The sequence below is a fragment of the Eumetopias jubatus genome, unplaced genomic scaffold, assembly GCF_037043125.1.
Source record: "Eumetopias jubatus isolate StellerSeaLion01/CBP00866 unplaced genomic scaffold, mEumJub1_p1.0 scaffold_7, whole genome shotgun sequence".
NCBI classification, from domain to species: domain Eukaryota; kingdom Metazoa; phylum Chordata; class Mammalia; order Carnivora; family Otariidae; genus Eumetopias; species Eumetopias jubatus.
Window position 1 is genome coordinate 38,713,091 of NW_028274813.1, and position 26,605 is coordinate 38,739,695.

General features: G+C 43.6%; 1 protein-coding gene across 1 annotated transcript in view; it reads right to left on the reverse strand.

The window, feature by feature from the left end:
* PRKCH (protein kinase C eta) overlaps positions 1–26,605 on the reverse strand; it is a 222,736-nt gene that overhangs the window by 154,355 nt on the left and 41,776 nt on the right. The window contains exon 2 of the mRNA XM_028114322.2: positions 1,161–1,224. Coding sequence (XP_027970123.1) covers positions 1,161–1,224 — 64 coding nt within the window. The remainder of the gene's footprint in view (positions 1–1,160; positions 1,225–26,605) is intronic.

Here is a 26,605-nt window from a genome sequence, read left to right on the forward strand (position 1 = left end):
AACACCAGGGAAATGCAAATTAAAACCACAAGATATCACTTTATACCCATTAGACTGTCTAAAATTAAAGAGAAACACCATACCAAGTGTTGGGGAGGATATGGAATAATCGGAACGCTCATACATGGCTGGTGGGAGTATAAAAATACAACCACTTTAGAAAAACATTTGAGAGTATCTTATAAAGTTGAACATATATTTCCTCTATTACCCAACAACTCCAGGACTACAAATCCACCCAAGAGAAAGGAAAGTGCACATCGACAAAAATGTATGTATGAGCATGTGTATAGCAGCATTATTCATAATGACTCCAAATGTCCATCAAGAAGAGAATGGGTATGCAATGGAATAGGATGCCGATGCACACAATGACAGGAGTGGATCTCACCAAAATTATGCTGTGTGCAAGAAATCAGACACGAGAGAACATACCACATGGTTCCATTTATATGAGCTTCCAGGATAGACAAAACTAATCTATGGTGAAAAAAAGAAAACAAAACATCCCATTCATTGCCTCTGGCAGCAGGAGGCTGACTGGGAAAGGACACAAGGGAACTTTCGGAGTGGTGGAAATGTTCTTTGCCTTGGATCAGGGTGCTGGTGATGTGGTTGCATGCATTTGCCAAAACTCAAATTCCTCACTTCTGATCTGGTCGTTTCACTGTATATACGTTTTACCTCTAATTTTTTTTTTAAACATTAGGGAGTGGGAGGTGGGGGTGGCACCAGGGGATGAGGAATAGAAGCCCTTAAAGAGCAGGATGAGATAAAGATTATAAGGAAGAGAACATGATCCTTAAATTTTTTAACACATTCAGGACAAACTGAAAAGTTGGCCCCAAAACCAAAAATCTATAATACAATTTGACAGACATGAACAAAAAGAGGCAAGAACCAATTCAGCTACAATGATGATGAAGAAAATAAAACTCAGTATGTCAAACAAATGAGATTGCCAGATTTAGCAAATATATTTAATCTGGCGATCCAAACCAATAGATCATTAGAAACTAAATACCAACCAACACAATGTAAAACAATTTTTAAAGCATCTTTTACAAAATGCTCTTTTTATAATTTCCATGTTAGAAATTCCTACTGAGTAGGAACTAAAACTATACTTACACCAGAAACCACCCAAAACTCATCCTTACCTTCAGTGAAGCTCCCTGTTAGGGTTATTACCACAAATACCTTCCCTTCTGGCTCCAGATCCACCTAGAAAGAGAAAAGAATTATGGGTTATATTACAATTTTAAAGTACTTTTGTGTACTTAAAGCAAATAATGCTTTACAAAGAGGCCTAGCTGTGCAAACCACAGCCATCAATCAGACCTAAGTCTTCCCTTCAACAGCAGAGGGGCAAGAAACAAGTGAAAACACAAGAAACTGTAAAGGTGGAAAAGCAAGTCTAAGGAAAACAGTTCTTTCAATGTTTCCCCTTGTTGTGAATTTTATTCTCTTCCATTTTGGCTCTTTGTGATATTATTGAGAAGCACCTGTAAACTTGGTCATTGTTCCTGAGATATCCCTATCCTACGTCAGAGCAACATTTTATTAAACCACATGGTAGGGAAGGGCTCCTGGGTGGCTCAGCTGGTTAAGCATCCAACTCTTGATTTAGGCTCAGGTCATGATCTCAGGGTCGAGGAATTCAGCCCCTTGGGCCCCTTCCATGCTCAGCAGGAAGTCTACTTGAGATTCTCTCTCTCTCTCTCTCTCTCTCTCCCCCTTTCCCTCTGCCTCTCTCCCCTTTCTTTCTCTCTCTCTCTCTCTCTCTCAAATAAGTAAATCTTAAAAAAAATAACCACATGGCAGGTCTATGAAATAGAGAAACAATGGCAACATACAAGGTAATGAACAAATGTGGCATGGTCAACTGCAACCTTTCCTTTTAGGAAGCAAAAAGTATGAGAAGAATACTGTCTCCATCTCTACCATTTTCACTTGAGTGTAATTCATCTTCAGCAAGCACAGGGAAGGCAATTCAGGAGCTCTGCATTCACGACCCTTGCCTGTTCCCAGAGTATCAACATCCCTTAAAGCTCTTATCTATGCACTGAGCTCCAGAGACACCCAGTCTGCAAACTCAGCAGCTTGCCGTCTCCGGGCTCCGTCCTGTCCTGGTGCAGCACGCCTCTAGATTCAGGAAGCACCCTCTAGATCTGCTCTGATCTCACTAGCCCATGTAGACAGACTCTGCCATCTTCATGTTGGGTGCTAACCTTGAACTATCCAAGAACACCGCTAAGCCTTGGATTGTGAGGTTCTTTTGGACCCCAATACATGAGTTTACAATTGTCAAAATCTTGTCAGATTCAGCCCCTGGCTCCATTTCTGCCTTTGACCTTTCCTCAAAGAGAGAAAGGTCCAGCGAAGCTGGGTACAGATACAGCTGATCATTTTTGGTAAAATATTACAGTTAAAGAAGATGCAAATCACAACCGTGCCCAACTAGACAAGGACATGGTCTCCAGCCTGACTGCCACAGCTGGCTCTAGACTCTGGGCAAGGTCCTTAACCACTCCAAGCTTCACGCTTCTCATCCAAAAGTCTGTGACATTGCCATTCAGCATTTCTGCCATGGCTTCCACCACATGAGCTCAGAGAGCCTTGGCAGTTTACCGTTTTTACTGTACCCATAGGTGACAAAGACTAGGGAAAAAATGCACTGACCTTCCCCTACCTTACCACCACATATTTTTAATGCCACACCCTGATTACATATTTTTCCAAAATAAAAGATGCCAGCTTCATTCTGACTCAGAAAGCTTTACCTACACAACAGCCTATTCTTACAACCCCCCATCCCTCTGCACAAAATCTGCTATCAAGGTGTTAGCACACTGCAGATCACCCCAGTGTTCAAACCAGCTACTGACATCGCGACAACCGCTAAGTTAACAATATCCCCTAAACTGTCTTAATACCACTTGTGAACCTTTATGGAACAGTTCTGAAAATAGAGCTCTCTGGAGAGATGACTAAACAGGATGTCAGTCTCTAATTGTCTCCACTCTCTGCCTTGACTTGTTTCAAGTCAAAAATATGTTATTTTTAAAAGCCACTCCCTCATCTTCAATATAAAGGCCTGGAGAGAGCACACACAGGCACACACATTCATCCTCACAACATAAGCTGTTGCTGGCCAGCCTCCGGACAGACAGATTACCGGGGCCGCCTCTGAGCTCCTCCAGCACACGCCAGCACGGAACCTCCCTCCAACACTGCCCTGCGGGCCCACAAAGAAGGCCACTCCCCCCCACCCCACGGGCCCGGAGCTGCTCTGGCACCGGCAGAATCCGGAACTCGCACAAGCAGGACAGGTTTGCTTCCTCAGTTTTGACCAGTGCCACCATCACCATGGAAAAGCCAGACAAAAACACCAGCTTCAAGCCTACGCCACCTAACCCCCTGACCTTAGAATAGGGGGTTACAAATGGCAGGTTTGACATTAGTTTGACGTGAAAACAACAGAGTTGGGTTGCGCACAACTGGGATTCTGGAAGAGTAAAGATGCACGTGTCACTTAGTAAGGAAAAGTATTCTGTCATGAAACTTCTGCTTGCGGTTTCATATGCATTTTGAGGGTATACTGGGTTTTAGTGTAAAAATGTATTCCTAACTGTGCTACAGAGAAACAGTTTGGAAAACACCACCTTCCAGATCACCTCCTCCATTTACTCAGCGCTGATGGGCTGTTGGCATCTATTCATAGTGATTACTTGGACCTCCCCCACCCCCCCGCCCATCCCCATGTCAGCCAACTTGCTACCTCCACAGTTGGTCTCGCTCATTCCTGCACTGCATAGAAAGATCTCTCTCTAAAAGCAGAAGTGTAGCAACCAATAATTTCCATGCACTGATCCTAGTCTTTCCCCTACAGCTCTGATGGCTATTTTCTTTCCAGCTAGAACATCCATTCCAGCCTCCAGGAACTGCACTTCAGCTCTTATTCGAGAACTACCCCTCCCTTGCAGGTAGTCCCCATGATTCAGCTGGGATTCTGTTCCCATCTCCACTGGCCACATGACCCAGGCCTTGCCAATCAGTGCCCTGAACTCCTCCAGCCACGATGACTAGCCAGGAGTGGACACATGTCCTCTATCCGATCATCTGAGTAATCATTATTCCCTTCCCACAGTCACTGGCTCAGGTTTGGGCACAAAACCCAAGTAGGTCCAATTAAGAATCCTGGATCTACAAGAAAGAGACAAGATCTCACTTCTGCTGAACTTTCCAGTACTCTTCCTGCCACCACATTGGGCTGGAGAAGGAAGCCAGATAAGAAGAGAAAGCGGAGAGACAGAAAGAGACCAGATCTTGATACCACTTACACTCTGAGATCAAGCCTTGCTTGATTCTTCTGAACTTTTCAGTTATTTGAGCCTGTAAATTCCTTTTGCTTTGGCCAGTGAGTAGGGTGTCCTATCATCAGCACCTAAAGACTTATCCAACTTGGCAGCCAAAGAGGATAAGTCAAATATTTAAAAACAGTTATCGCCTCCCCCCTATACCTTCTAACATCCATGCTCCCACCTACAGCCTGACCTTCTGCCTCCCTCTGGCATTGAAGCAGCTCCTGCAACCCTTGGCGTGTCCTGCTGTCAAATCCAAAGATATGTCTGTTTTCATCTCCACTGATCTCTGCAGTTCTGATCCTCACAGCTTCCTTCAACATGAATTTCCTTACTTCCAGGACACCCTCTTCCCTGGTCTTCCTCTCACTCTTTTCTTTCTCTCTCAGGCTCCTTTCCAGCATCTCTCTCTCAATCTCTCTCTCTCTCTCTCTCTCTCTCTCCCTCCCTCCCACAGGTTGCCTTTAAAATCTTGCTAAGTCCTCTTTTTCTTCCATTAAAAGATTCAGCCTTATGATTTCAGCACCAACTTGAGATTCTTTGGGGGCAGGAGTAAGAGAAAGAAACAAACATATCAGAACCTCCAAAAGGGTACAGGCTAAAGACAGGGGGCAGTGTCGTATTCATTTCCTAAGTCTCTAGCACAGACTTACTCCCAAACCTATATATGCACCTTTTCTGAAGTCTCCACCCCCTTGTCCCACTGAGACAAGTTCCTTTAATTCAATACATCAACATGCCCAGAATCCAAATTCTTATCCTATACTCCCTTAATTGACACCCCACAGTCCTGACTCCACCACTCACCCAGCAGCCCAGGCTCCTCACCACATACATATAATTCTACCAGATCCCATCAAACCCACTTTCTGTGCCTCTCCTAAACCTGCCTCTTCTTCCCTACTCCTACCACCATGCCTCACCTGGCCAACTGCATGGCCTTCTAGCTATTTCCTGTCTCCAGACTCACCCTCCCCCAACTGCTGCCAATGACAGTTTTCAAAAATGAATATCTGACCATGTGACTTCCTAATTTAAAATCCTTCCATGTTGGGGCACCTGGGTGGCTCAGTTGGTTAAGCAACTGCCTTCGGCTCAGGTCATGATCTCAGGGTCCTGGGATCGAGCCCCGCATCGGGCTCCCTGCTTGGCAGGAAGCCTGCTTCTCCCTTTCCCACTCCCCCTGCTTGTGTTCCCTCTCTCACTGTCTCTCTCTCTGTCAAATAAATAAATAAAATCTTTAAAATAAATAGATAGATAGATAGATAGATAGATAGATAAATAAATAAAATCCTTCCATGTTTCCCCTCCAAACTCCTTAGCCTGGCACATAGCCCTCCATGCTGTGTCCCCACCATGCCAAACATATATACAACCTGTACCCCCAGCCTCTTCGAATTACTTGTAGACTCCCCTGGGAGGCATGTCTTTTCATTTAATCTGAGAGATCAACAAAACGGATTACAGTCAGACAGCATACTGGGGAATATAGTCAAAACTGTGAAAACTACACATTACCTGTCTGACACTTATTGCCCAGGGCCTGGGGGCATGCAACCTTTCTGCCTGGAAAACCCTTTCCTCTCTTTAATTGTCAAACTCCTATTTGTCAATCAAGACTCAACTCAAGTGATGGCCATTAAGGAGGGCATGTGATGTAATGAGCACTGGGTATTATATAAGACTGATGAATCACTGACCTCTACCTCTGAAACCAATAATACATATGTTAATTAATTGAATTTAAAGTAAAAAAAAAAAAAGACTCAACTCAAAACTCATCTTTACAGGAAGATCTTCCTAGACCTCTTGAAGCAGTTGGGCAACTCCGCACCATTCTAGAGACCATCGCTGGACTCCATATCATGTTGCAATCATTATGCCCTGTCCCTTAGAATCTTACCTTGAACATAAAAGGACTGAAACAATCATGGAACTAATGAGTAAATAAGTTAACAAATATGGATATCCCAAGCTCATTCATCAGCTTCATATAGGGCATGGTTTTCTCCTTCCAACATTCTGATTAGTTTCCTCAGATGTGCCTTATTTTCTCTCTTTAATCACAGCCTCCTTTAAGGGCACAGGCCCTTAAAGAGAGACCATCAGCCTGCAGGTATAACCCAACCCTCGCAGGGGAGAGCAAGATTATGACCAACCTTGATCTTGACAATGACACTGTCCATTACTGATGCAGCAACCATCTGCATGAGCACTATGAGAAGGCCCAGTGACCCAGGTTGAATTTGCTAGCAACTAAAACCTTTGCATCTCTTCTATGGCCCATAAGGCTCTGCTTCCCACATCCTGCGTAGTGATTAGGCCCCAAATCCTAGGAGCTTCGTGTTTTTTCCCTAGAATTTCAGCTTGTTTTAGGCCCCAAGGTTTGCTGAATCCCAAATCCAGTTGGTTCAAATCACTTTCCTTCTCAACTTTATGGACTCCGGGGCCTACAGTAGCTATGTCATCATCTAAAGCACTGAGAGAATGTCCAACAGAACAGGGCTAAGGCCAGAGTGCTAGGGGGACTTCACATAGAAATGGACACATTGAGCATGCTTTCTGTAACAGACATTCAGGGAGGAATGACTATACTAACCCTTCTCTCCAAAGACCACTTCTGTGGATCAGGAGGGCAACTCCTGGGCCCTGGTCAAAACTCAGTAAGCAATGAACTTTTTAAAAATGACATTCTAAAAGCACAGGTGGATAAGAAAAACTCAGAGTCAACAAATGGTGCTGTAACCCCTGGATGTCCACATGCAAAACAGAGAACTTCAACTCCGACATTGTAACTTACACAAAAATTAACTCAAAATGGATCACAGACCTAAATGCAAAACTTAAAATTTAATACTTCAAGAAAAATACATAAGGGAAAATTGGGGGGACTCTGAGTTAGACAAATTTTTCTAGATACAAAACCAAAAACACAATCCATGAAAGAAAAACGATAAATTGGACTTCATCAAAATTAAAGTTTCTGCTCTTTGAAAGACACAGTCAAGAGTTTGAAAGATGAGTCACAGATTAGGAGAAAATAGTTGTAAATCATATATCTGATAAAATATCTGTATCCAGGATAAAGAACTTGCAAAACTCAGTAATAAGAAAACAAACAATCCAACTTTTCCAAAAACGGATTTCATCACTTCACATTACACCAAAGAAGATATACAGATGGCAGATAGATACAAAAACCAAGCTCAACATCATTACTCATTGAAGAAATGCAAATTAGAACCACAATGCAACAACAACATATACCTACTAGGATAGCTAACATTGAGAAGTCTGACTATACTGTTTGTACAAATACAGAACAACTGGAATTCTTACACACTGTTGATGGAACTGTAAAATGGTACCATTACTTTGGAAACAGCTGGAAATTTTCTTAAAAAGTTACATGTATACCTCCCATTTGATCTAGCCATTCCCCTCCCAGTAATTACCCAAGAATAAAGATAGCATATGTCCATGCAAAGATATGTACACAAATGCTCACAGGAGTTTTTAAAAATGTGGTAAAGCCACACACTGGAATAGTATTCAACAATAAAAAGAAGGAACTGTTGATGCCTGCAAACAACATGGAAGAATACTGAATGAAAGAAACCAAACAAAAAAGAGTACCTTCTGCCTAGAAAAGGCAAACTAATCTATACCGATAGAAAACTCATCAGTTGTGAATAGCACAAGTGGGTAGGGAGAGATTACCAAAATGAGAGTACCCAGACAATTAAATGGAGAAAGAATATTCTTTTTAACTAAAGATGCCAGGACAACTGGATATCCACATGCCAAGGAATGAAGGTGACTCAAAGTGGATCACAGACCCAATGCCAAGAGCTAACACTGTAAAAATCTTACAAGAAAGCAAAGAATTAGATTTTCCTGACCTTGGGTTAGGTGATGGTTTCCCAGATATGACATCCAAGTACAAGATATGACATCAAGTACAGGATATATACAAGTCACCAAAAAAAAAGAAATTGATAAATTTCAAAATTAAAAACAAACAAACAAAAAGAGTCTACACCTCACTGCCCCAGATACCCTTTCCAAAGTGCCACTCTCATCAACTTTTCCCAGCAAAGCCTCCTCTGGCTTCCCAGTGCCTTCAGAAGAAAATTCAAGCTGCTCCACCTAGCTGTCTGGGCCACCTGGGTTCTCTTTTCCCTGCCTTTCCACTAATTTATCCAAACCTCTTTTGCAAGCTTCCATTCTTTAAACCTGCTCTTCTGGTCAGTCCTGTCTACTCACCAGGGCATAGCCACACCTTTGCTCATGCTGTTGTCTCTGCTTGGAAAATCTCTCTTCACCTATCCATTCATTCAAACCTTTACTGAATTATTCCTAGGGCTGGGATCATTGCCAGGTGCTCAGGATTTCCCAAAGTAGTTCCCTGGGGCTGCAGGTGGGATGCGTAACCAAGTGCACCTGACGAAAATGACACAGTCACAGGAGCTGAAGGAAGTTTTGCCAGGAAGATCTTGACATGCACATTGATTCCGCCAGTCTCAAAATTCCTATCTTGATTATTATCTTAATACTTATCTATGCCCTTGAACAATTAGATAAATTTCATATACTTATATCCAGTCATTTGCAATAAGTCTGTATGCTCCATTCCAGCAGGATCTGACACTTTTATGTTCCCCAAAGGGCCTAGCAGAGTTCCTCGAACCAAGTAAACACTTCAAATATCTATTGATTTGGTCTAATGAATTGAATTGGAAGTTTCATTTGACCACCTCAATTTCATCACCTATAAAATAGGAATAATATTTTATCTTATAATAAAAATGTGACAGCACTTCATAAAATAGAAAAGCACTCCAAGATGGCACCAAGGCATACCACTAGCATAAGGACTGCATGGGCCCACTGCTTAGGAATCATGCTCTGTTCACATGATATACCCACCAAATCTCTAGGAACCCCCTCTTTCCCCCCTGCACCGCTAGCTAAGGTTTGCTTTCCCCTTGGCATCACTTAAGCAAGTCACTTACATCCTGACTGTCTCCTTAGCCATGAAATGAGAGGGTTGTCTAAAAACCCTTCTAGCTCTGATGCTGCATGATTCTAAACAGGCTTGGATAAAAGCCTGCACACAGAACTCAACGGAAACACTCATTTAATTAACTGGTAATAATTTACAACCATTTCCCTTCACAAAAGGCATTAGAATTGATCACAGACAGGAACCTTCTGTCTACTTAGTATTCATTTTGTCCTGGGGTAAGCAGAGGGATCTAGCATATTAAAAGAAAAAACAATCCTTTATTTGGGCAAAGGTAGAAGTTCACCTAGACTCTCTGGGCCTTGATCCAGACATCTGTGATATTCAGATTTTTGGCTTGGTGGCTTGTTTCTGTAATTTTTCTAAGTCTTGCTCTAGGGATAAGTAACAACCTAAAAACATGATAAAGCATTTCACAATTCTCTTCCAGCTGAAACTATCAGGCTTCAGAATGAGAGTTCTAATTCCTAGTGGAAAAAAATACAGGATTGTCCCAATAACCAACAAGGAGGTGTGTGGCTGTGTTCTTTAGTAATAGAAATAATAGCTACTATGTCTTGAGTTCATTAATGTGTAGGACGTTCACCACCTGCAAAGATAAGTATCACCAGCACCACTATACAGATGGGGGAAAATGGAGGCTCAGAGAGGTTGTGGAATTGACCAAGGTCACGAGCAGTGAAGCCAAGCCAAGACCCAGGTCAGGGAAGATCCCATACTGTCTCCATAGCAGCCTGCCTCAAGGCTGCTGTGTGGGACTGCATCTGCCTATAGGTCACTGCAGCCTTGCCCACGGTCTTTTGCTTTCCCTGATGCCAGTTTGCCTGGGCTTCTGGTATGTTGGGTCATCACATCACCAGAATTGTTTGGGAACTTAGGCAAGACTCATGCCGTCAGCATCTGAGGGTGCTCCCTGCCAAATGCCAGGCTTCGGTGTACCAGGCTCAACTTTTCACTGCCAAGGCCAGTGGGCGTGGCCCCAGACCAGCCTGATGATGTCACTAGATGGCTCCCTATGGGGGTACGAGGCAGGAGCTGCTAAGCGTGGCAAGTCTGTGCTGGGGCTGGTGAAAAGCAGCGGGCAGCTCAGGACCCCATTAGTCAGCTGCCTGGAGGACCCAAGTCAGTGTCATGTGCTGTAGACACACAATGTGTCCCCTCACTGCGGGAAGGAGTTTAGAGCAAAAGAGGGTGAACGAGGCAAATCCTATAGCCCTGCTGATTTTCTATTTTTTCTAACAACCAGATAAGTTTTAGGAGTTCAAGGCACACTAAGAAGTACCACAGATTAAAAATTATCAGAAAAAGGTGGCAAAAACTGAACAGAAAAGTGGGGCTTATCAAATCTGACTGAAGTTGAAAGTGAAGAAAGATATTATTTTTATTTTAGTGATTAAATCCTCATCTCGCCAAGTCTGGACCCTCCACTGTGGTGAGAGAGGGGGATGGGAAAAAGAGCCCCGGGCTGTGACCACAGCTCTGGTCACAGGACATCTAGTGGTCTAGCCTTTTAAGTCTCTTTCATATCTAATATTCTACGATTCCAAGTCAGAAGTGCTTTCTGAACTCCACTGAGCAAGTAAGGAGGTTTGAAGACTACTAAAGAATCTGTCTCTAAAATTCATACTTAAGGCTCATGATAACTCTTCACCAGCCCAGCTACACATACCCACAAAACCGCTGTAAATTTAAATTTAGAATTATTTCAACTCAGAGCCAATTACCCCTATGTTCTAACATAAACGATGTCTCTTCTGGCAAAGGTAAAAGTCTAGTGCATTAAAATTAATTTTTCAGGGGCACCTGGGTGGCTCAGGCGTTAAGCGTCTGCCTTCGGCTCAGGTCATAATCCCAGGGTCCTGGGATCGAGTCCCACATTGGGCTCCCTGCTCGGCGGGGAGCCTGCTTCTCCCTCTCCCTCTGCCTGCTTCTCTGCCTGCTTGTGCTCTCTATCTCTCTGTCAAATAAATGAATAAATAAAAAATAATAATTTTTCAAAGTTTTTCTGCCCATAACAAAAAATCAGGAGTAGTCAAGACTGAGTATCTCTGAGGACTAATTTTTTTTCCCTCTGCCAAGGAGTGGGCTAAGGAGAGAAATGGTGTACTGTTGTGGGTGTGTCTCTCTCAATCTTTGACTCCAGTATCTAAGGGACTGAAAATGTAAATTAAATGGAAGTTGCCTTAGGCTCTTCAAAATGCTCCACTAGAAGTCCTCCCCGTTTCGCTCTTAGGAGTTTAATTTGGTGGTGGAAGGTTTACCTGATGCCTCCTTTGTGAAGAAGGACGGAGGCTCTGAAGGGACCTGCCTAGGCCCCCAGGCAGTCTAGAGCTGCTGGCGCTGCTCCTAATGGACTAAAAGGAACAGGCGAAGTCCTTGTGAAGAAGCCAAACACCCACCCTGGAAAACAGCAGAGGCCTGTCAAAATAGCACCCTCCAAAACTAAGAAGGCACCTTCCTTCCCCTCCAGGAGGGTGTCCCCAAGGACCTCCTACCAGAGCAGACTCCGAATCTAGAGAGAACCACAGCAATTGCATTCCCTCTCCATATTGGGTATCCCCCACATCAAAGAACACTTTAAAGGGTCACTTTCTTCATGATCTCAACCCTTCTCTTTTCTGCTCCACAGACCCTTCCAGAAAGAGAACATACTCTCTCCTTGCCAGGATGAGGCACTAGATGAAAGGGACAGGTAGCTTTTGACCATGGCCGGAGGAGATGTATGTCGTCCTACTCAGCAGCCTCACAGCCTCCTTCCTTTTCCACAGCCTCTGTGGGTTGTCTGGTAAGAGCTGTTAGCCCCAGAAGAAGCCTCCTTGTCTGAGGGGAAGCTCCCACAAGAAAGGAGAAATAGCAGGAGATGGAGAGTCTAGTAAGTTTTGCCATGGATGTTATGTTACTTTTCTAGACTGAAGAGGCAGATATCAAATATTTGTAATGAAATAATTATTCCTTCATGCTCTGCCCCTATCCTAACATTTTAAACTGAAGATGTCAGGTTACTTAAAAGGGGGGAGGATATAAATAAATCCAGAATTATTCTACATTGTTGACTCTCACTATCCATTATAATAGAGGAAGAGGCAAAAGTTCTAGCAAAACCAAAGCAAGGAGAAAGTCAAAACTACATATTTAGCATACTTAAGCATTCAAGATGCTTTATAAACTTCTCTACTTAATTGCTCATTGCTCAGGCTCCAGGTCAACTTTAAAAAACTCTGAATTTGAAGGGACACCAGAAAATACATCAAGCCCAAGTGTCTCTCCCAATGGTTATCTTATGACACCTTTATTCTTTTTGGTCTTCTGGAGAGAAGAAGAGATGAAAGCTCTGGATAAGAAGGGACATTTATACCCTTCCTAGAAATTCAGATCGTTTTCCAGATAGATTAGAGAAGGAAGTGTATACAAATGTATAGAGGACATTTTGGGGTTACATATGGTTGAATGTAGACTGTGAATGAAATGGGCAGAAACGAGGTTGGAGGAAAGGGTATTCAGTCATGGCCTCATGGCACATTGGAAAGCTAGCCCTTACCCTAGGACAATGGACAACCACAGAGGGGTTTCAGTCAACAGTGTTGCAGAATCACACCTACATGACAGGTCCCTACAGAAAGGGTGCTTGGGTTATAAGCAGAGAGAAGCTGGAGTTGGAGATACACATTCAAAGGCTAGTCAAGTGGTCTTAGTGAAGAATGGAGAGGACTTGAGCCAAGCCAGCACCAGAGGGGATGGAGAGGAGGAGGCAGATGGGGGGGTGGGGAGGAAAACAGGACAGGGAAAAGCAGCTAAACCTCGTAACAGAGGTGTGATGGAGGATTAAAGATAGGCAGTCACAGAGTCTCCAAGGCCAATGATGATCCCTGGTGCCATTTACTGAGACAGGAACTCCAAAGGGATGGGCAGATCTGGAGGAGAGACAGAGTTCAATGTGTGACCATTACCCACGTCAACAAACCATCTACTGGGCTGCCTCAGATGGAGACGTTATAAAATACAGCCCAGAACAGTCTCAGCAGAAAAGGTAAGGATAACATCAAAAGCACCATGCAGATCAAGAGGGGACATTCAAGTTTCAATAAGCGGAAAGGGAGGCCACTGTGAGTCAGGAGAGCATCATGAGCAGAGATAGAACAAAGAGCAGAACACAAACTAGACTAGTGTACGTGGAAGAGTGTCCATTCAGAGGACTAAGAAAAGGCTGGAGGCAAAACCGTAGAAGAAGCTGCACTGGGAGAACTTTAACCTTATTATGCAGGCCTAGGGCAGTCATCAGAGGTTTCTGATCATGCAGATTGATGGACAGTAACATGTAAAAGGGGTATTTTGTCTACTAGACCAATGAATGGGGAAGCACTAGGCTCTAGAAATAAGAAACATTTCATAAGGGTAGAATCAGCAGAAATTAAATATCATATGAAGAGAGTAAACGGAAGTAGCAAAAAGGCAAAGAAACATTGAATTTTGGACCTGGGTAACCTAGGGGTCAGCAAACTATGACCCATAAGCCAATTTCAGCCCACTGCCTATTTTTGTAAGTAAAATCTTATTGAAACATAGCACACCTATCTTTGTTTACATATTATCTGTGGGTGCTTTTGTGCTACAAAGGCAGAGTTAAGTAGTTATGACCAAGACCTTACGGCCCACAAAGCCAAAAATATTTACTGTCTGGCCCTTTACAGAAAAAGTCTGCCAACCTCTGTCGCCATTAATCAAGCCAGGGAACTCAAGGGGAAGGAACATGTTTTAGAAGGAAGGAAATGAGTTCAAATTTGGACACAAGGTACTCAAATAGAAACATCTGACGAGAAGTTAGAAACACAGACAAACTATAAAGATAGGTCTCGGGTTCTTATTTGAGAATCTTTCTCAAAAGGTGATCACTAAGAGCGATGAAACTTTTCAAGAAAGAGCACAGGAATGGGAGCAACAGGAAAGGAGATTCATGTAGGAGATGGAAGAAAGAAGACCCAGAGATGCAATCCGAGAGGTGGGTGGTCTCATCCAAGTGCGGTGTCATGGACATGGGAGAAAGCAACTTCCAAAAAGAAGAGAAGCCACATGCTTCAGAGGTGGAGGAAGATAAGGACCTAATGGGGTCCTCATGCATGGGAACCAGGAGGTAACAGACAGACTTCTTCCATGATACCCATCCCATCTTTAGTAGCTCTGTTGGAAAGGTCCTCCTCGTTCTAAGTTATAGTGCATCCATACCCCTGTACCTGCCCTGCAAGTTTGGTAGCACCTCTACAATTTCCCCTGCCAAGATAGGAAGAGAGAGAACAGCACAAAGGCAGGAAGGAACATGTAGTTTAGTTAAACTATACTACATGGTTTAATTGAGTTTGAAAGGAAAGCTAGAAATGCAAGTTTGGATGCCAACTGGAGTTCAAATTTAAGTTTAAAAAAGGAGACAAGTAATAGTAAAAGATAGGCTGGAAGCCAACCTGGCAGGGAGTAGACTGGACTGGGGATAGCGGGCACAGTTAGGAGTCTATTCCAATGGCACAGGCGGGCAGTGGAGGAGACAGGAGGAAAATGCTGCAAACGGAGTTCAGCATGACGTGTGGACTGAGATTTGAGATGATGAAAAGCCAAAAAGGGCTCCAGTAACTGAAAGCTTCTAAGACAGCCGGGAAGAAGTAAGAGTGTCTAGAAGTTGAGTTGGTTGAGGACAACTTTAATTTTTAAACATACAGATTTTGTAAGGAGACATTCAGGTTGAAGTGTTTGGCAAAAAGATAGATGCATCTGAAACTTAAAACAAAGGGCCAAGCAAAAGCACCCGTACAAAAGCACAACTGAGCCACAAGACAGTTGATCCCAAGGACTGAAGGTACGGTTGAAAGAGCAAAGGGTCAAGGACCAAAGCCATGTTCAGAGGCTGGGAGAAAGCAGAACCAGTAAAAGAGAAAGCAGCGAGTGCAGAAAGGCACCATATGAATGTGCAGTTTCACATGCTTCCCCCCCCCCCATTTATCTTCACAATTGCCTTGAGTGAGAAGATTAGCACCATTATCCCCACCATATTGTACAGAGGGAAAAGAATAAATTGGTGGCCGATTAAACTAGGTTTGGGTTTTAGGGTCTCCACTACCATTCCCACCACCCTGTGAACAGAATCCTAAAGCATTTGTCTTTTTGATGGACCAGGTTCATATTTGCCACCTGAGAAGGTTTCATGAATTTCACCTGCTCCACTCTCTCCCTTCTTCCTAAAGCAAAGTTTGTCTGCTTTTAGGAACTAGTTTCCATCCACAGCTGCAAGCCCATCAGGGCATCAGCCAGGTGACAGCCTAACAGCAGAGCAGTTTCTAAACATCAGGTGAAATTAAAACCAGAACTGCTTTCAGATGCAACAGGATGGCAGGACTTTTAACAGGATGTTACACAAAATGGTGAGTTGAGGCTATAGATGGGCTTGGGAAGTAAGAGAAACCTGAGATAGAACAGCCACCACCCACTTCCCACCCCTCATCTAAATCGGAGGTACTCAAACACCTTGAACTAGGACTCTTTGAGGGGTTTTCACCAAAATGGAAAACCCAACCCACACGGTTTCCTTCTCTTAGAGCAGCAAACGACAAGACCCCACAGCCTTTTCCTATAAGATACTGTTGTCTAATATTTATTCCTATTTCTTCTACCCAGCAGCACTTCCAAATTCTTAAGAATGTCTTCATTAGTACAAGGGATTTTCTAGAGCAGTAGGAGTAGGGTAGATGCAGGACACTCAGCATTTGTCAAAACCCTTAAAACTTCACAGCACAGTGAACCTGAATGCATGCCATTAAAAAAGGGAGTCAAGAGATCCCAGGATGGAATGCAGACCACAACATGAGAATCAGCTGTATTAAAATGTAGGCAATCACCTCACTGACGGGAGTGAGGGAAAAGGTGCTGACCTAAGGAACTCCGGACGTGAGGGAAGACTCGAGGCAAAAGGAAGCACTGAACTCTAGCTAAAGTTGCGTGGGGGGAGTGATCTCAGTTAACCGTTCTGACAGCACTATACCTGTGAGTAACAGATGGATGGAGGGTGGTGGGAGTCCGCAGACAAGGGAGAGAGGCTGGAATGTGGCCCATGTGGTACTGCCCTGGAGTTGGAGACATCCGTATGAACTCAGGTTTGCTTAATACAGCTACAGAAGGATACATCTAGAAATACTTACAGATATGTGTGTATACAAAAGTTAAGATGCATACATCTCTTTCCCGTCAGCTGGGAGGACCTGGACGCAATGAACAACATGCACATCGAAGCATCCAGAGCTTGGTTTCAAATTCCATTCTCTGATAAAAAGGAACCAGGGCTCCTTGGAAAAATGGCTGATTCCAAAAATGTATCAAGGACTACATACAATGAGCCTGAAGCATCTTATAGTGCCAGAAAGAGTAAGAAAGTGTTTAAAGAAAAAAAACAAACCCACAATGATGGGTGGGGGGTCCATAGTGTAGTGGTTATCACGTTCACCTGACACAATGATGGGGATTATGCCACAAAAGGACACTGAAAGAGCTCCCAAAGGCCAAAACTGGAAGAGTTTGAGCCACAAAGTAATGTAGTATTGTATATAACCTAAAGTATAAAGTAAATATTCACAAGTCCACACAGGCCTAAATAAATGGTTGACTAAATAAATGGGGGAGGGGACAAATCTCCAAAGCAAAAGAATATCAAATAATGTGTGTACATACCACCCCCCTCCAGGAGGTGGGGCATAACTCGCCACACCTTAAGCGTGGTCTTCCTCCCCAGAACTCCATAACCCCTGTCTAACCACAAGAGAAACCTCAGGCAAAGCCAAACTGAAGGATATTCTACAAAATACCTGACTGGTACTCCTGTACAAAATACCTGACTGGTACTCCTGTACAAAATACCTGACTGGTACTCCTGTACAAAATACCTTACTGGTACTCCTCAAGCTTTTAAGCTCACCAAAAACAAGGAATGTTTGAGAAACTATGACAGTCTCCTTGAGACTAAGGAGTCATGACAATGAAATGTAGTATCCTGGATGGAATCCTGACACAGAAAAGGGACATTAGGTAAAAACAAAGGAAATCTGATTCATCTATGAGGTTTAAGAATGGTATATCATTATTGGTTCATTAGCTGTGACGAATGTACCATACTGACGTAAGACAGTAATAACAGAGGACACTGGGTGTGGGGATGTATGAGAATTCTCTGTATTATCTTCATGACCTTTCTGTAAATCTGAAATTTAAAAATGCCTATTTAAGAAAAATACCTTTTAAATAAAAATTGCCTCCAGTGAGCCCTAAATCCAGGTAACTTTTAGAGAAATTAAAGGCTGAAATAGCAATATTGATGGGTGATAAATCTGATTCTGTCACCAAACGGATGAAAAGAAAGCCAGAGGCAGCAGTGCCAAAGAATACCTAACCTTTTGAGAGTGTGTATGCAACATTATTACCATATGAATGCTAAGACATCTGGTTCCTAACTTCCCCCACCTGGCACAGGGTTAGCATCTCCAGCCTGAGCCAGTTCTCCTACTGTGACGTTCTGTGTTACTGCACACTCCTGGAGGTGGTCCACAGTGACCACCCCAGGGCTTTCTAAACATTTTTTTAAAAAGATTTTATTTATTTGAGAGAGAATGAGAGAGAGAGAAGGGCAAGGGGGAGGGGCAGAGGGAGAAGCAGACTCCCTACTGAGCACAGAGCCGGATCAATCCCAGGACGCTGGGATCATGACCTGAGCCAAAGGCAGACACTTCACCGACTGAGCCACCCAAGGGCCCCCACAGGGCTTTATTTTAGAGTATTCCTTTCTCCGCCTGTTTTCAGACAAGCTGTTGGTAGGGTGTTTTCCCTTAAGTTAAAAGTAAAGTAGAGGAAAAGCACAAAGTGAGGGAGAGCGGAAAAGAGAAGGAAGGCGGGGGCGCCTGGGTGGCTCAGTCGTTGAGGGTCTGCCTTAGGCTCAGGTCATGATCCCAGGGTCCTGGGATCGAGCCCCGCATCAGGCTCCCTCTGCTCCACGGGAAGCCTGCTTCTCCCTCTCCCACTCCCCCTGCCTGTGTTCCCTCTCTCGCTATGTCTCTCTCTGTCAAATGAATAAATATTTAAAAAAAAAAAAGAGGGGAGACAGAGAGAGAGAAATCAGCTACAAACTGCTTCCAGCTACCATCTAACATAATGAGTATTTTTTCTGAAGCCAAGGCTGTGTAATGCGAATGACATCATGCCCATTACACTATCTGATTTCACAGAGTTGTAGAAAATCTGAATAGGAATGCCTCAGCTAAAAAATAGATGGACTCAGAGCAGGTTTTCAAGACAGCCCCGCTTTTCATTTTTCTGCCCAATGCCAAGGGAGTAAGAGCTGTAGGACCTTCTCCAGCTCCTGCCCAGCAGCCGGCCCCCCACCCCGAAGCCAGAGTTTCCTGCTATACATCACACAAATGCAGGCCCTCAGCCCAAGCCTAGTAAACAGCAGCCCGTGATCCAAGTCCTCTGGTGACGGGCTCTGATGCCCACTCAAGTCTGGCCATCACTGTAATTACTTCTTCCTTCACTGTTCTCATTACTCCATCCTTCTCTGTCCACCCAACAACCTACGCAACTGTATAATTTGCTTTTGTAGAGTCCTCAATAAAAAATATAATTTTGGGGGGGCGCCTGGGTGGCTCAATCGGTTAAGTGTCTGCCTTCAGTTCAGGTCATGATCCCAAGGTCCTGGGATCGAGCCCTGGGTCGGGCTCCTTGCTCCGCGGGAAGCCTGCTTCTCCCTCTCCCTCTGCCGCTTCCCCTGCTTGTGCTCGCTCTCTGTCAAATAAATAAATAAAATCTTTAAAAATATATACATATAATTTTTTGCATACCCATTGTATATTATCTATGCCCCCGTCGTTTTATAAAAAAAAAAAAAATGTTTTTTTACTGAGAACTTTCTCATCTTATCAAATTTTTTTCTTTTCAGTACACTCTGGTTACTTGCTATATCAATAATCCCAGCCTTCTGGAGAACCTATTCCCATAGCTAATGCATTGAACGCTTAAAATATAGTATTCTGGATTTGATTTGAAAGCCAAATGCCCAAGAAAAGAACACTGACTGCAGTTATATTTATCAATATGTATTATATTCCACAACAGAGTCCATTTACAAGAAGTTATATAACAAAACTGTAAAATATTAACAGCTAAAAAATCAGAATGGGGAAAATCAAACAGGAGATCAAGGCTGGGGCCAAGTTTAAATGTAAACAATTTAACTTTTATTAAAGTTGAGCTACAAATTTGAATCTGAACTTCTGAAGCAAAGCAAAAAGGGAATCCACATCACAAACATGATTTGCATTAACCATGATGAAATTTCACCAATTTCCCAGGAAGAGCAGCATTTCCAAGGACCTTAGGTCTGGAAAAAAAAAAAAAAATCCTGATGCAGTGTTTCTCAAAACGTGGTCCCCAAACTAGCAACGTCCACATCACCAGGGAATTTCTTAGAAATGCCAAGTCTAGTCCCACCCAAACCTAGTGAATCAGAAACTCTGGGGTGGGGTGCAGGGATGCCTCTTCACAAGCCAGCCTTCCAGGTGCTTCTGATGCAGGCTTAAATTTCAGAACCACTGTTTCAGTGTGTATTCATATAAGGTGCATAGGAAGTGGTTACAAACCTCGGAATTATCCCAACAGTAGGTCAGTGGTGTATTTCACAGAGGAAATTTTAGTAGCGTGCTTCAGAGTAAAGCAGATATAAAAAATTCAAAACCCTGTGGCCAAATACACAGACTGGGTGTCGAAAGGAAACATGGGCTGAAGCAGGTTTCCCTGGGCCTAGTGCAGAGTAGATGGACATATACATGTGTTTTGGATAAATAATGAATAAATGCATGCATGCATTGTTGAATACCCTGCAAACAATTCCCCGTAAGTACCAATTATTATCAACTGTGCTTTGGATGCTTACATCAAATATATCACCTTCAAAGGCTGCAAAAATTTTTAATGACTTTATTTTAGGAGAAAGAAATCACAATTTATAATCAAGTATCTTTTTACCTTTAATTTTTTTAAAAATTGCAAAAACATTCCAACCTCCATAGCACACTCCAGCTATGAATCCATGTTAGCTCCACAGCCAGGAGGTAATTAGGGCTAGTACTCGTTTTACCCGGGAAAATACCTACGGGAGAGCTCCATGAGTTGCCAGAAGGCACATCAGCAGTAAGTCCTCTGACCTCTGGCCTAGTTACCCTTCCTTTGTTATTCCATAAACATACGTGTGTCCGCTGGGCGGTGACTCCATTAGGTCGGCTCTGCCTTTATAGTCTTTCCTTACAAATCATCTGGAGGATCCTCCTCCTCCTCCCTCCATGAGGCAGAAGGAACATTAGCATGAGGCCTTCTGCCCTGTCAGGACACACCCCAGGATCAAAGGAAGGCAAGATCATCTTGGAAGTATGGTTTCTCTCTCTTTTTTTCTCCATAATGAGGAGGCAATTCGGGAATTTGGGGAATTCTGGTAATAGCCAGGGAAGAGGGAAGGGTGGGCTGTGTCAGGAACCTGCTGGAATCCCTACGCAAGGACTAGGCCAGGTTAAAGCACTACTGCTCTGCCTGGTTGGGTCACAGATTCGTCTGGCCCCTTTCCTAGAAAATCCTCACTTGGCATCCCACACCATGAGGCTCTCAGATACCTGGAGGTTCCTCCAAGGACCCCAGGTTAAGAGCTCATCATCTATCTGGGTAACACATTATTTGCAGTTGGTACAAGAAAGTCGCAAGCAGGACACAATTCCACTCTGGGCAGAATTCCTTCTAGAATGATTCCAAGTCATAGAACCTCTTACAAGGGTTAGCACTCATTCATCCAGTTAGTCATCCAGGAAACATTTATTGAGCACCTACTGTGTACCAGGCACCAAGCTGGGTGCTGAAAATAGGGAAATCTCAGGACGAGAGCAGCACCAAGGGACAGCTTGGGCCTGCTGCACCTCCTGCATGTGATCTCACCCACTGGGACCTGTGCGGCAGTTCATCAGGGCTGACCTCTAACAAACACACACACACACACACACACACACACACACACACACATGCACGCGTGCACGCACACACTTGCAATATCTGATTCGCATCATCTGATGTTGGTTTTCCTGGTTGCGTGTCCTCTGGAGATGTTGAGTCAGACATGGACGTTTAGACTGGGGTAGGGCAGGTGACACTGAAAACTACTAGCTGACTCTACCCTGTCTCTGCAGTTATAAAGCATGCTTTCTTCATCTTCCTGTCTCTTTCCTCTTTTCCTGTTGTTCTTTGTCACACCTGCTGCCTTCTCTTAGCTCTACTACATCCCCAACCTGCCAGAGTAGGAAAGGGTCCTGCTTATGATCCTCAGGTCACGAGTTCCAGAGGCAGAGAAGGGGTCGAGCTGGGGAATATGTGAGAAAGTGGATATATTCGGGAAAATAAGAGTTCCTATTCATCTAAATATTTGTGTCAGACATGTCTCACTTAGTGCCTCTTACTACTATTATCTTAGGAGAAGGGAAGACCACAGCAGAAGGACCACATCCCTCGACAGAGAAGCACTCTTAGTGGTTTAAAGCGGGTTCAATTTTCATCGCCATTACACTAAGAGCCCCAGGATCCCTGAATGCCTCAAAGTCTTTAGCAATCGAGGCAAGTATATAAATATGCATAAGCATGGAATACAGAGATGCTGAAGGGTTGCTGGTCGTGTAAGAAGGGTCCCCATTAGTTACAGTCTGGGTACAAGCTCCCTTGCCTAATGAATACCATTCATATTCCCAAAGTAACTAACAGTATAGTTGAAATTCCTGACACCCATGGCCTTCTATTCAAGATACCCATGAACTCTGAGGCCATAGTCTCCAAAATGCCAGAGGTCGGGCTGGGTTCCCCCAAAGTGGCCACCAGCCAACCTGCAGTTCCCACCGAACTTGCTTGAGGATTGCCAGGTGAACAGGTGAATTACAAAACATATTTCTCCTAACTGGGATCTGGCTCCTGTTTTGCTTCCTTATTAATCATTACCTTTTCTCAAGGAAATGAAGAAAGAAACATGGAAACCATTTTCCCAAAGCAGCCATTTGTCTAGTAATTTGCCTAAAATGTCTTCAGACTTTGAGGAGCCATTCCTTCCTAGAAAACAAAACAAAACAAAACGAGGCCAAACTTTGGGCAATACACGGATTCTTTTCATCGTACTTGGTAAACGTGAACAACAGAAATGACACCCTAAAACACACCTAAAACTCCAAAGACCTTCCCCAGATGTGCAGTTGATACCTCTGACACAGTATGGCAAGAGCAGCGCTTCTGAGCTCTGCAATCAGGGAAGCAGCACGTGGTCATTCCCTCCTCAGCTTGGGAAACTGAGACAAAAGGTAGGGTAGAAGTTGCAGAACAGGGCTTCAGTAATTCCCAAGTTTTGGTCCTTCTACGTAACCCCTTTCTTCTTTCCCTTCATTGCTGAAGTCACTACACCCTTCCCTTACCGACACAGCCGGAAACGACCTTTCTTCTGAACTCCTGTAGGCATTGCTGCCTGAACAATGCATCTGTCCATTAGTCATGTAATGCCTGGCTATTTAAATCCTGCATAATTATCTAACTTTTCCTGTGTTTATGTCTTGTTTCTTCAACTAAATTTGAAGTCCTTTGGGGGCCAGAATTAAGTCTTATGTATCTTTGTGTCCTCACACCACCGAGCACATAGGAGTCCAGAAAAATACATGGTAATGTGACTTGTTCAGATTTTCTCAAATCTCAGAAGACACAGATGCCTGCGGTTTAAAAAAAAAAAATTAAACACAGAAATACGCAGAGTTGAAAATAAAACTTTAGTGGGATTGCACAAAAGTGCATATAATTTGGCATCAATCCATTGCCTTCCTTAGCACTAGAAAATACTCAAATTTACCTTAGAGCTTTCATTTCTTGTGGTTAATAATACCCTTACCCAGAGAAATATATTACATGTTCCCTCCCACTCTTCCTACAGAAAGGAACAAAAAATGGACTTTGTATAACCTGCATTTAAGAAGACTGCTCAAAATATTTAGGACACACTCCTCTCCATCATGTTCTTAAACAACCAAATACAGTTTTTTATTTTACACGTTAGGTTTTGTAATTCAGTGCAAATCCTACAAGTTTCTCCAAGTGGAATCAAAGTCCTTTTTCTACACAGTTTCCCCTCCAGGCCATCCTACAATCATCTGGCCTTCACTGCTGGGCCACATCTGCCCCCCAGTCCCAGGCCCACACCCTGGAACTGCCCTGCCCTGACATGCACACCACCCTCCAGCCTCCTGCCCTTCTCCCACCACACCGGGCTTTGACCACACAGAGCCCTCCCTAGGCCATGAACTGCTTCCTTCCAGCCGCTGAGGCCCCTCCTGGCCACATTTCCTTCCCAACTCTTATCAACCCCTCCTCACAACATCCTCACACCTTGCTTTTCAGCCACATCTGAGTAGCAACCCCCTCCCCACCCCCGGAACCAGTCTCATGATCTGCTGTCTCTGCTCTGCTGGGCCACGCTGGGCAGCCAAGTACACTGAGACCCCAGGAAATTCAGTTTCTCACCTTGGCTGGGCCTCAGCACCTCTTCACATTTCTTTCGCTTTTTCTTGATCAGCTCCTCTCCCATGTCCTTTAGTGACTAGAATATTGCAGATAATCTCCATTCTCTTCAAGTTCCCAACCCCATTCTACTTTGCCTGCTACTTCATCAAAAACGTAGGGTGACCTGGGGTTAGCTATGTCCGTTACAAACCCCTTAAGTCTCCTCTCCCAGCTTCTAGGACAACCACAGATTTTACCTTCAGACCCATCCTATTCTGGGACTTCTCTAGGAATGCCTTATTTCATCCATTCCCCCGTTTCCGTCTAGGACTCCATCCTTTGTCCGCTGCCTTCTGTACTCTCCTTGGGTGTCAAACTACTCACAGTGTTTTACTTACCACCTCTATGCGGGTGACTCCCAGATTTTTATCTCCAGCCACCCGCCCTCCCGGAGCTTTCGGCTGGCTGATGGACACTTCAAAAAGCAATATATCACCTTAGCCCAATGTCAATTATTCCTCCTACATTCCCTAGATCCATAATGACATCAGAACTTTAGGAGTCATTCCGATCTCTTCCATCTCATCCATTTCCCATAGCTGCCGATTGATAAAAATCACAGACTTCACATCTTGGGCACTTCTCAAACCTATCCTCTCTCCAGCTCTGATTTTCATTACTTCTTGCAGGGCTGATTCTCTCACCTGGCCTACCACGATAGCTTCCTGCCATCCAACTACAAATCTATGATCTGCCATGCTGCCATGACAACCCATCCAAAAGGCAAATCTGACCATTTACAGCCCTGGTTAAAATTCTTCAGTAGTTCCCCAGCAGCTAGAACATACAGTCTAAGCCCTCACATCATATATACCTGACTCCTCATGGGCTAGTCCCCAACTACACCATTCCCTTGACTCCCACCCCATGCTTTACACTTGATTAATATCAAAAAGCTTTGAGTTTACAAGCATACACAGGCAATTGAATGCATTAACATTCATGCTATTCCCTTAGCCTATGATCCTTTCCTTCCCTCTTGCCCATTCTTCATCCAAGTCCTATTCCTCATTCAAGACTCAGCGCAGGTGACTTCTCCAGGAAGCTTTGTCTTAAGTAAGTAAGAGGCTGTTTTCTAGGATTTCTCAACTCCCTGGCATGCCACTCATCACTAACCTCACCTGTGCTCACGTCCACATCCCCTTCAACATGACATGCATCTGCAAGGCTGGGACTCTTCTTTACCCACCCTTGTACCCTAGAGGATTAGCCCATCCTAAAGTGGGTAAAGTGTCGTGATGCCAAGAGGGTCATTGACACATGCTGTGGCTTCAGCAGAACCCCCATCTTGCAGCCCAAGCATTGAGGAAAAGGGAACTTGATTTCCTTCTGTGATGAGCACTACATAGTGCTCTAGGGAGGAACACTTGATTATTACACCTCCTCTGTGTCAGAGTCACATGAAACCTGACTTTTACAAATCTGTAATAATGTATCAGTCAAAACTGAGTAGTCTGTCCTCAAAAACTCTCTGGAAGATCAATTGAATTCATTATTTCACTTAGGCTGGACTGAAATCAGCAACAAAGATACTACTCCAAAGAGCAAAAAGTTTAAGTCATCAAGGGTTTTGTTGTTTTTCTAAGTGAATATCCTTTGAATAGCCTAGTTCCCTCACTTCCCTTGACCCTTTTCTTTTCTTTTAAATAAATACAGCAATTTCTTTTAAATAAATTTCTTTTAAATAAATACAGCAATTTGTCTTAAGAAGCAATTTGCTATTAAAACATACCCTTCTGATCACCTTCAATTTTATTTTCAGATTAATGCCCTAATAGTAACACACAATCTGAGACTGTCTTACTGATTTCATCAAGAGCCCTTTCTACTTATGCTTTTGTTTTTAAGATTTTATTTATTTGAGAGAGCAAGAGAGAAAACAAGTGGGGGGGAGGAGCAGAGGGAGAAGAAGACTCTCCGCTGAGCAGGGAAGCTGACTTGGGGCTCAACCCCAGGACCCTGGGATCATGACCTGAGCTGAAGGCAGATGCTCAACCCACTGAGCCACCCAGGCGTCCCTCCTTATGCTTTTATAACACTAAGTGGATGTGCATGGTAAAACCTAAATATGTGACCCAATGTAATCATAACAATGATCAAGGAATATGGCATGTTTAATAATTTTTAAAGGTCTTTCTGAAAATGAGTCAACTTGACTTAGTTTCTTATTCCACACATGGAAATGTCCTTCTCTTGCCTGTGAGGTAAGCATTGTTATTCCCATTTTACAGGTTGTAAAATTAAGGTTCAGAAATTTTAAAAAAACTTGTCCAAGCAGTGACCATGGGTTTGCTTCTCCAGCCTCTCTGCCCCAAAGCCCAAGTTCAGAACACTCAGCCATACCAGCTGCACTGTCTCTTCTCAGAAGAGGACACACAGGGTATAAAATGAGTCTCATTACCAATAAAGATGACAGAGTTGAAAGTTTTAGAAAAACCATGAATAAAGCCCACAAATATTGATTCTGTGAAATTCTAATGTTTCACTGGTAAGGAAAAGGTCTCATTGTAAAATAAATGTATCATGTTGGTCAGGAACCCACTTTGTCACTGTATAACAACCACTGTGATTATCATCT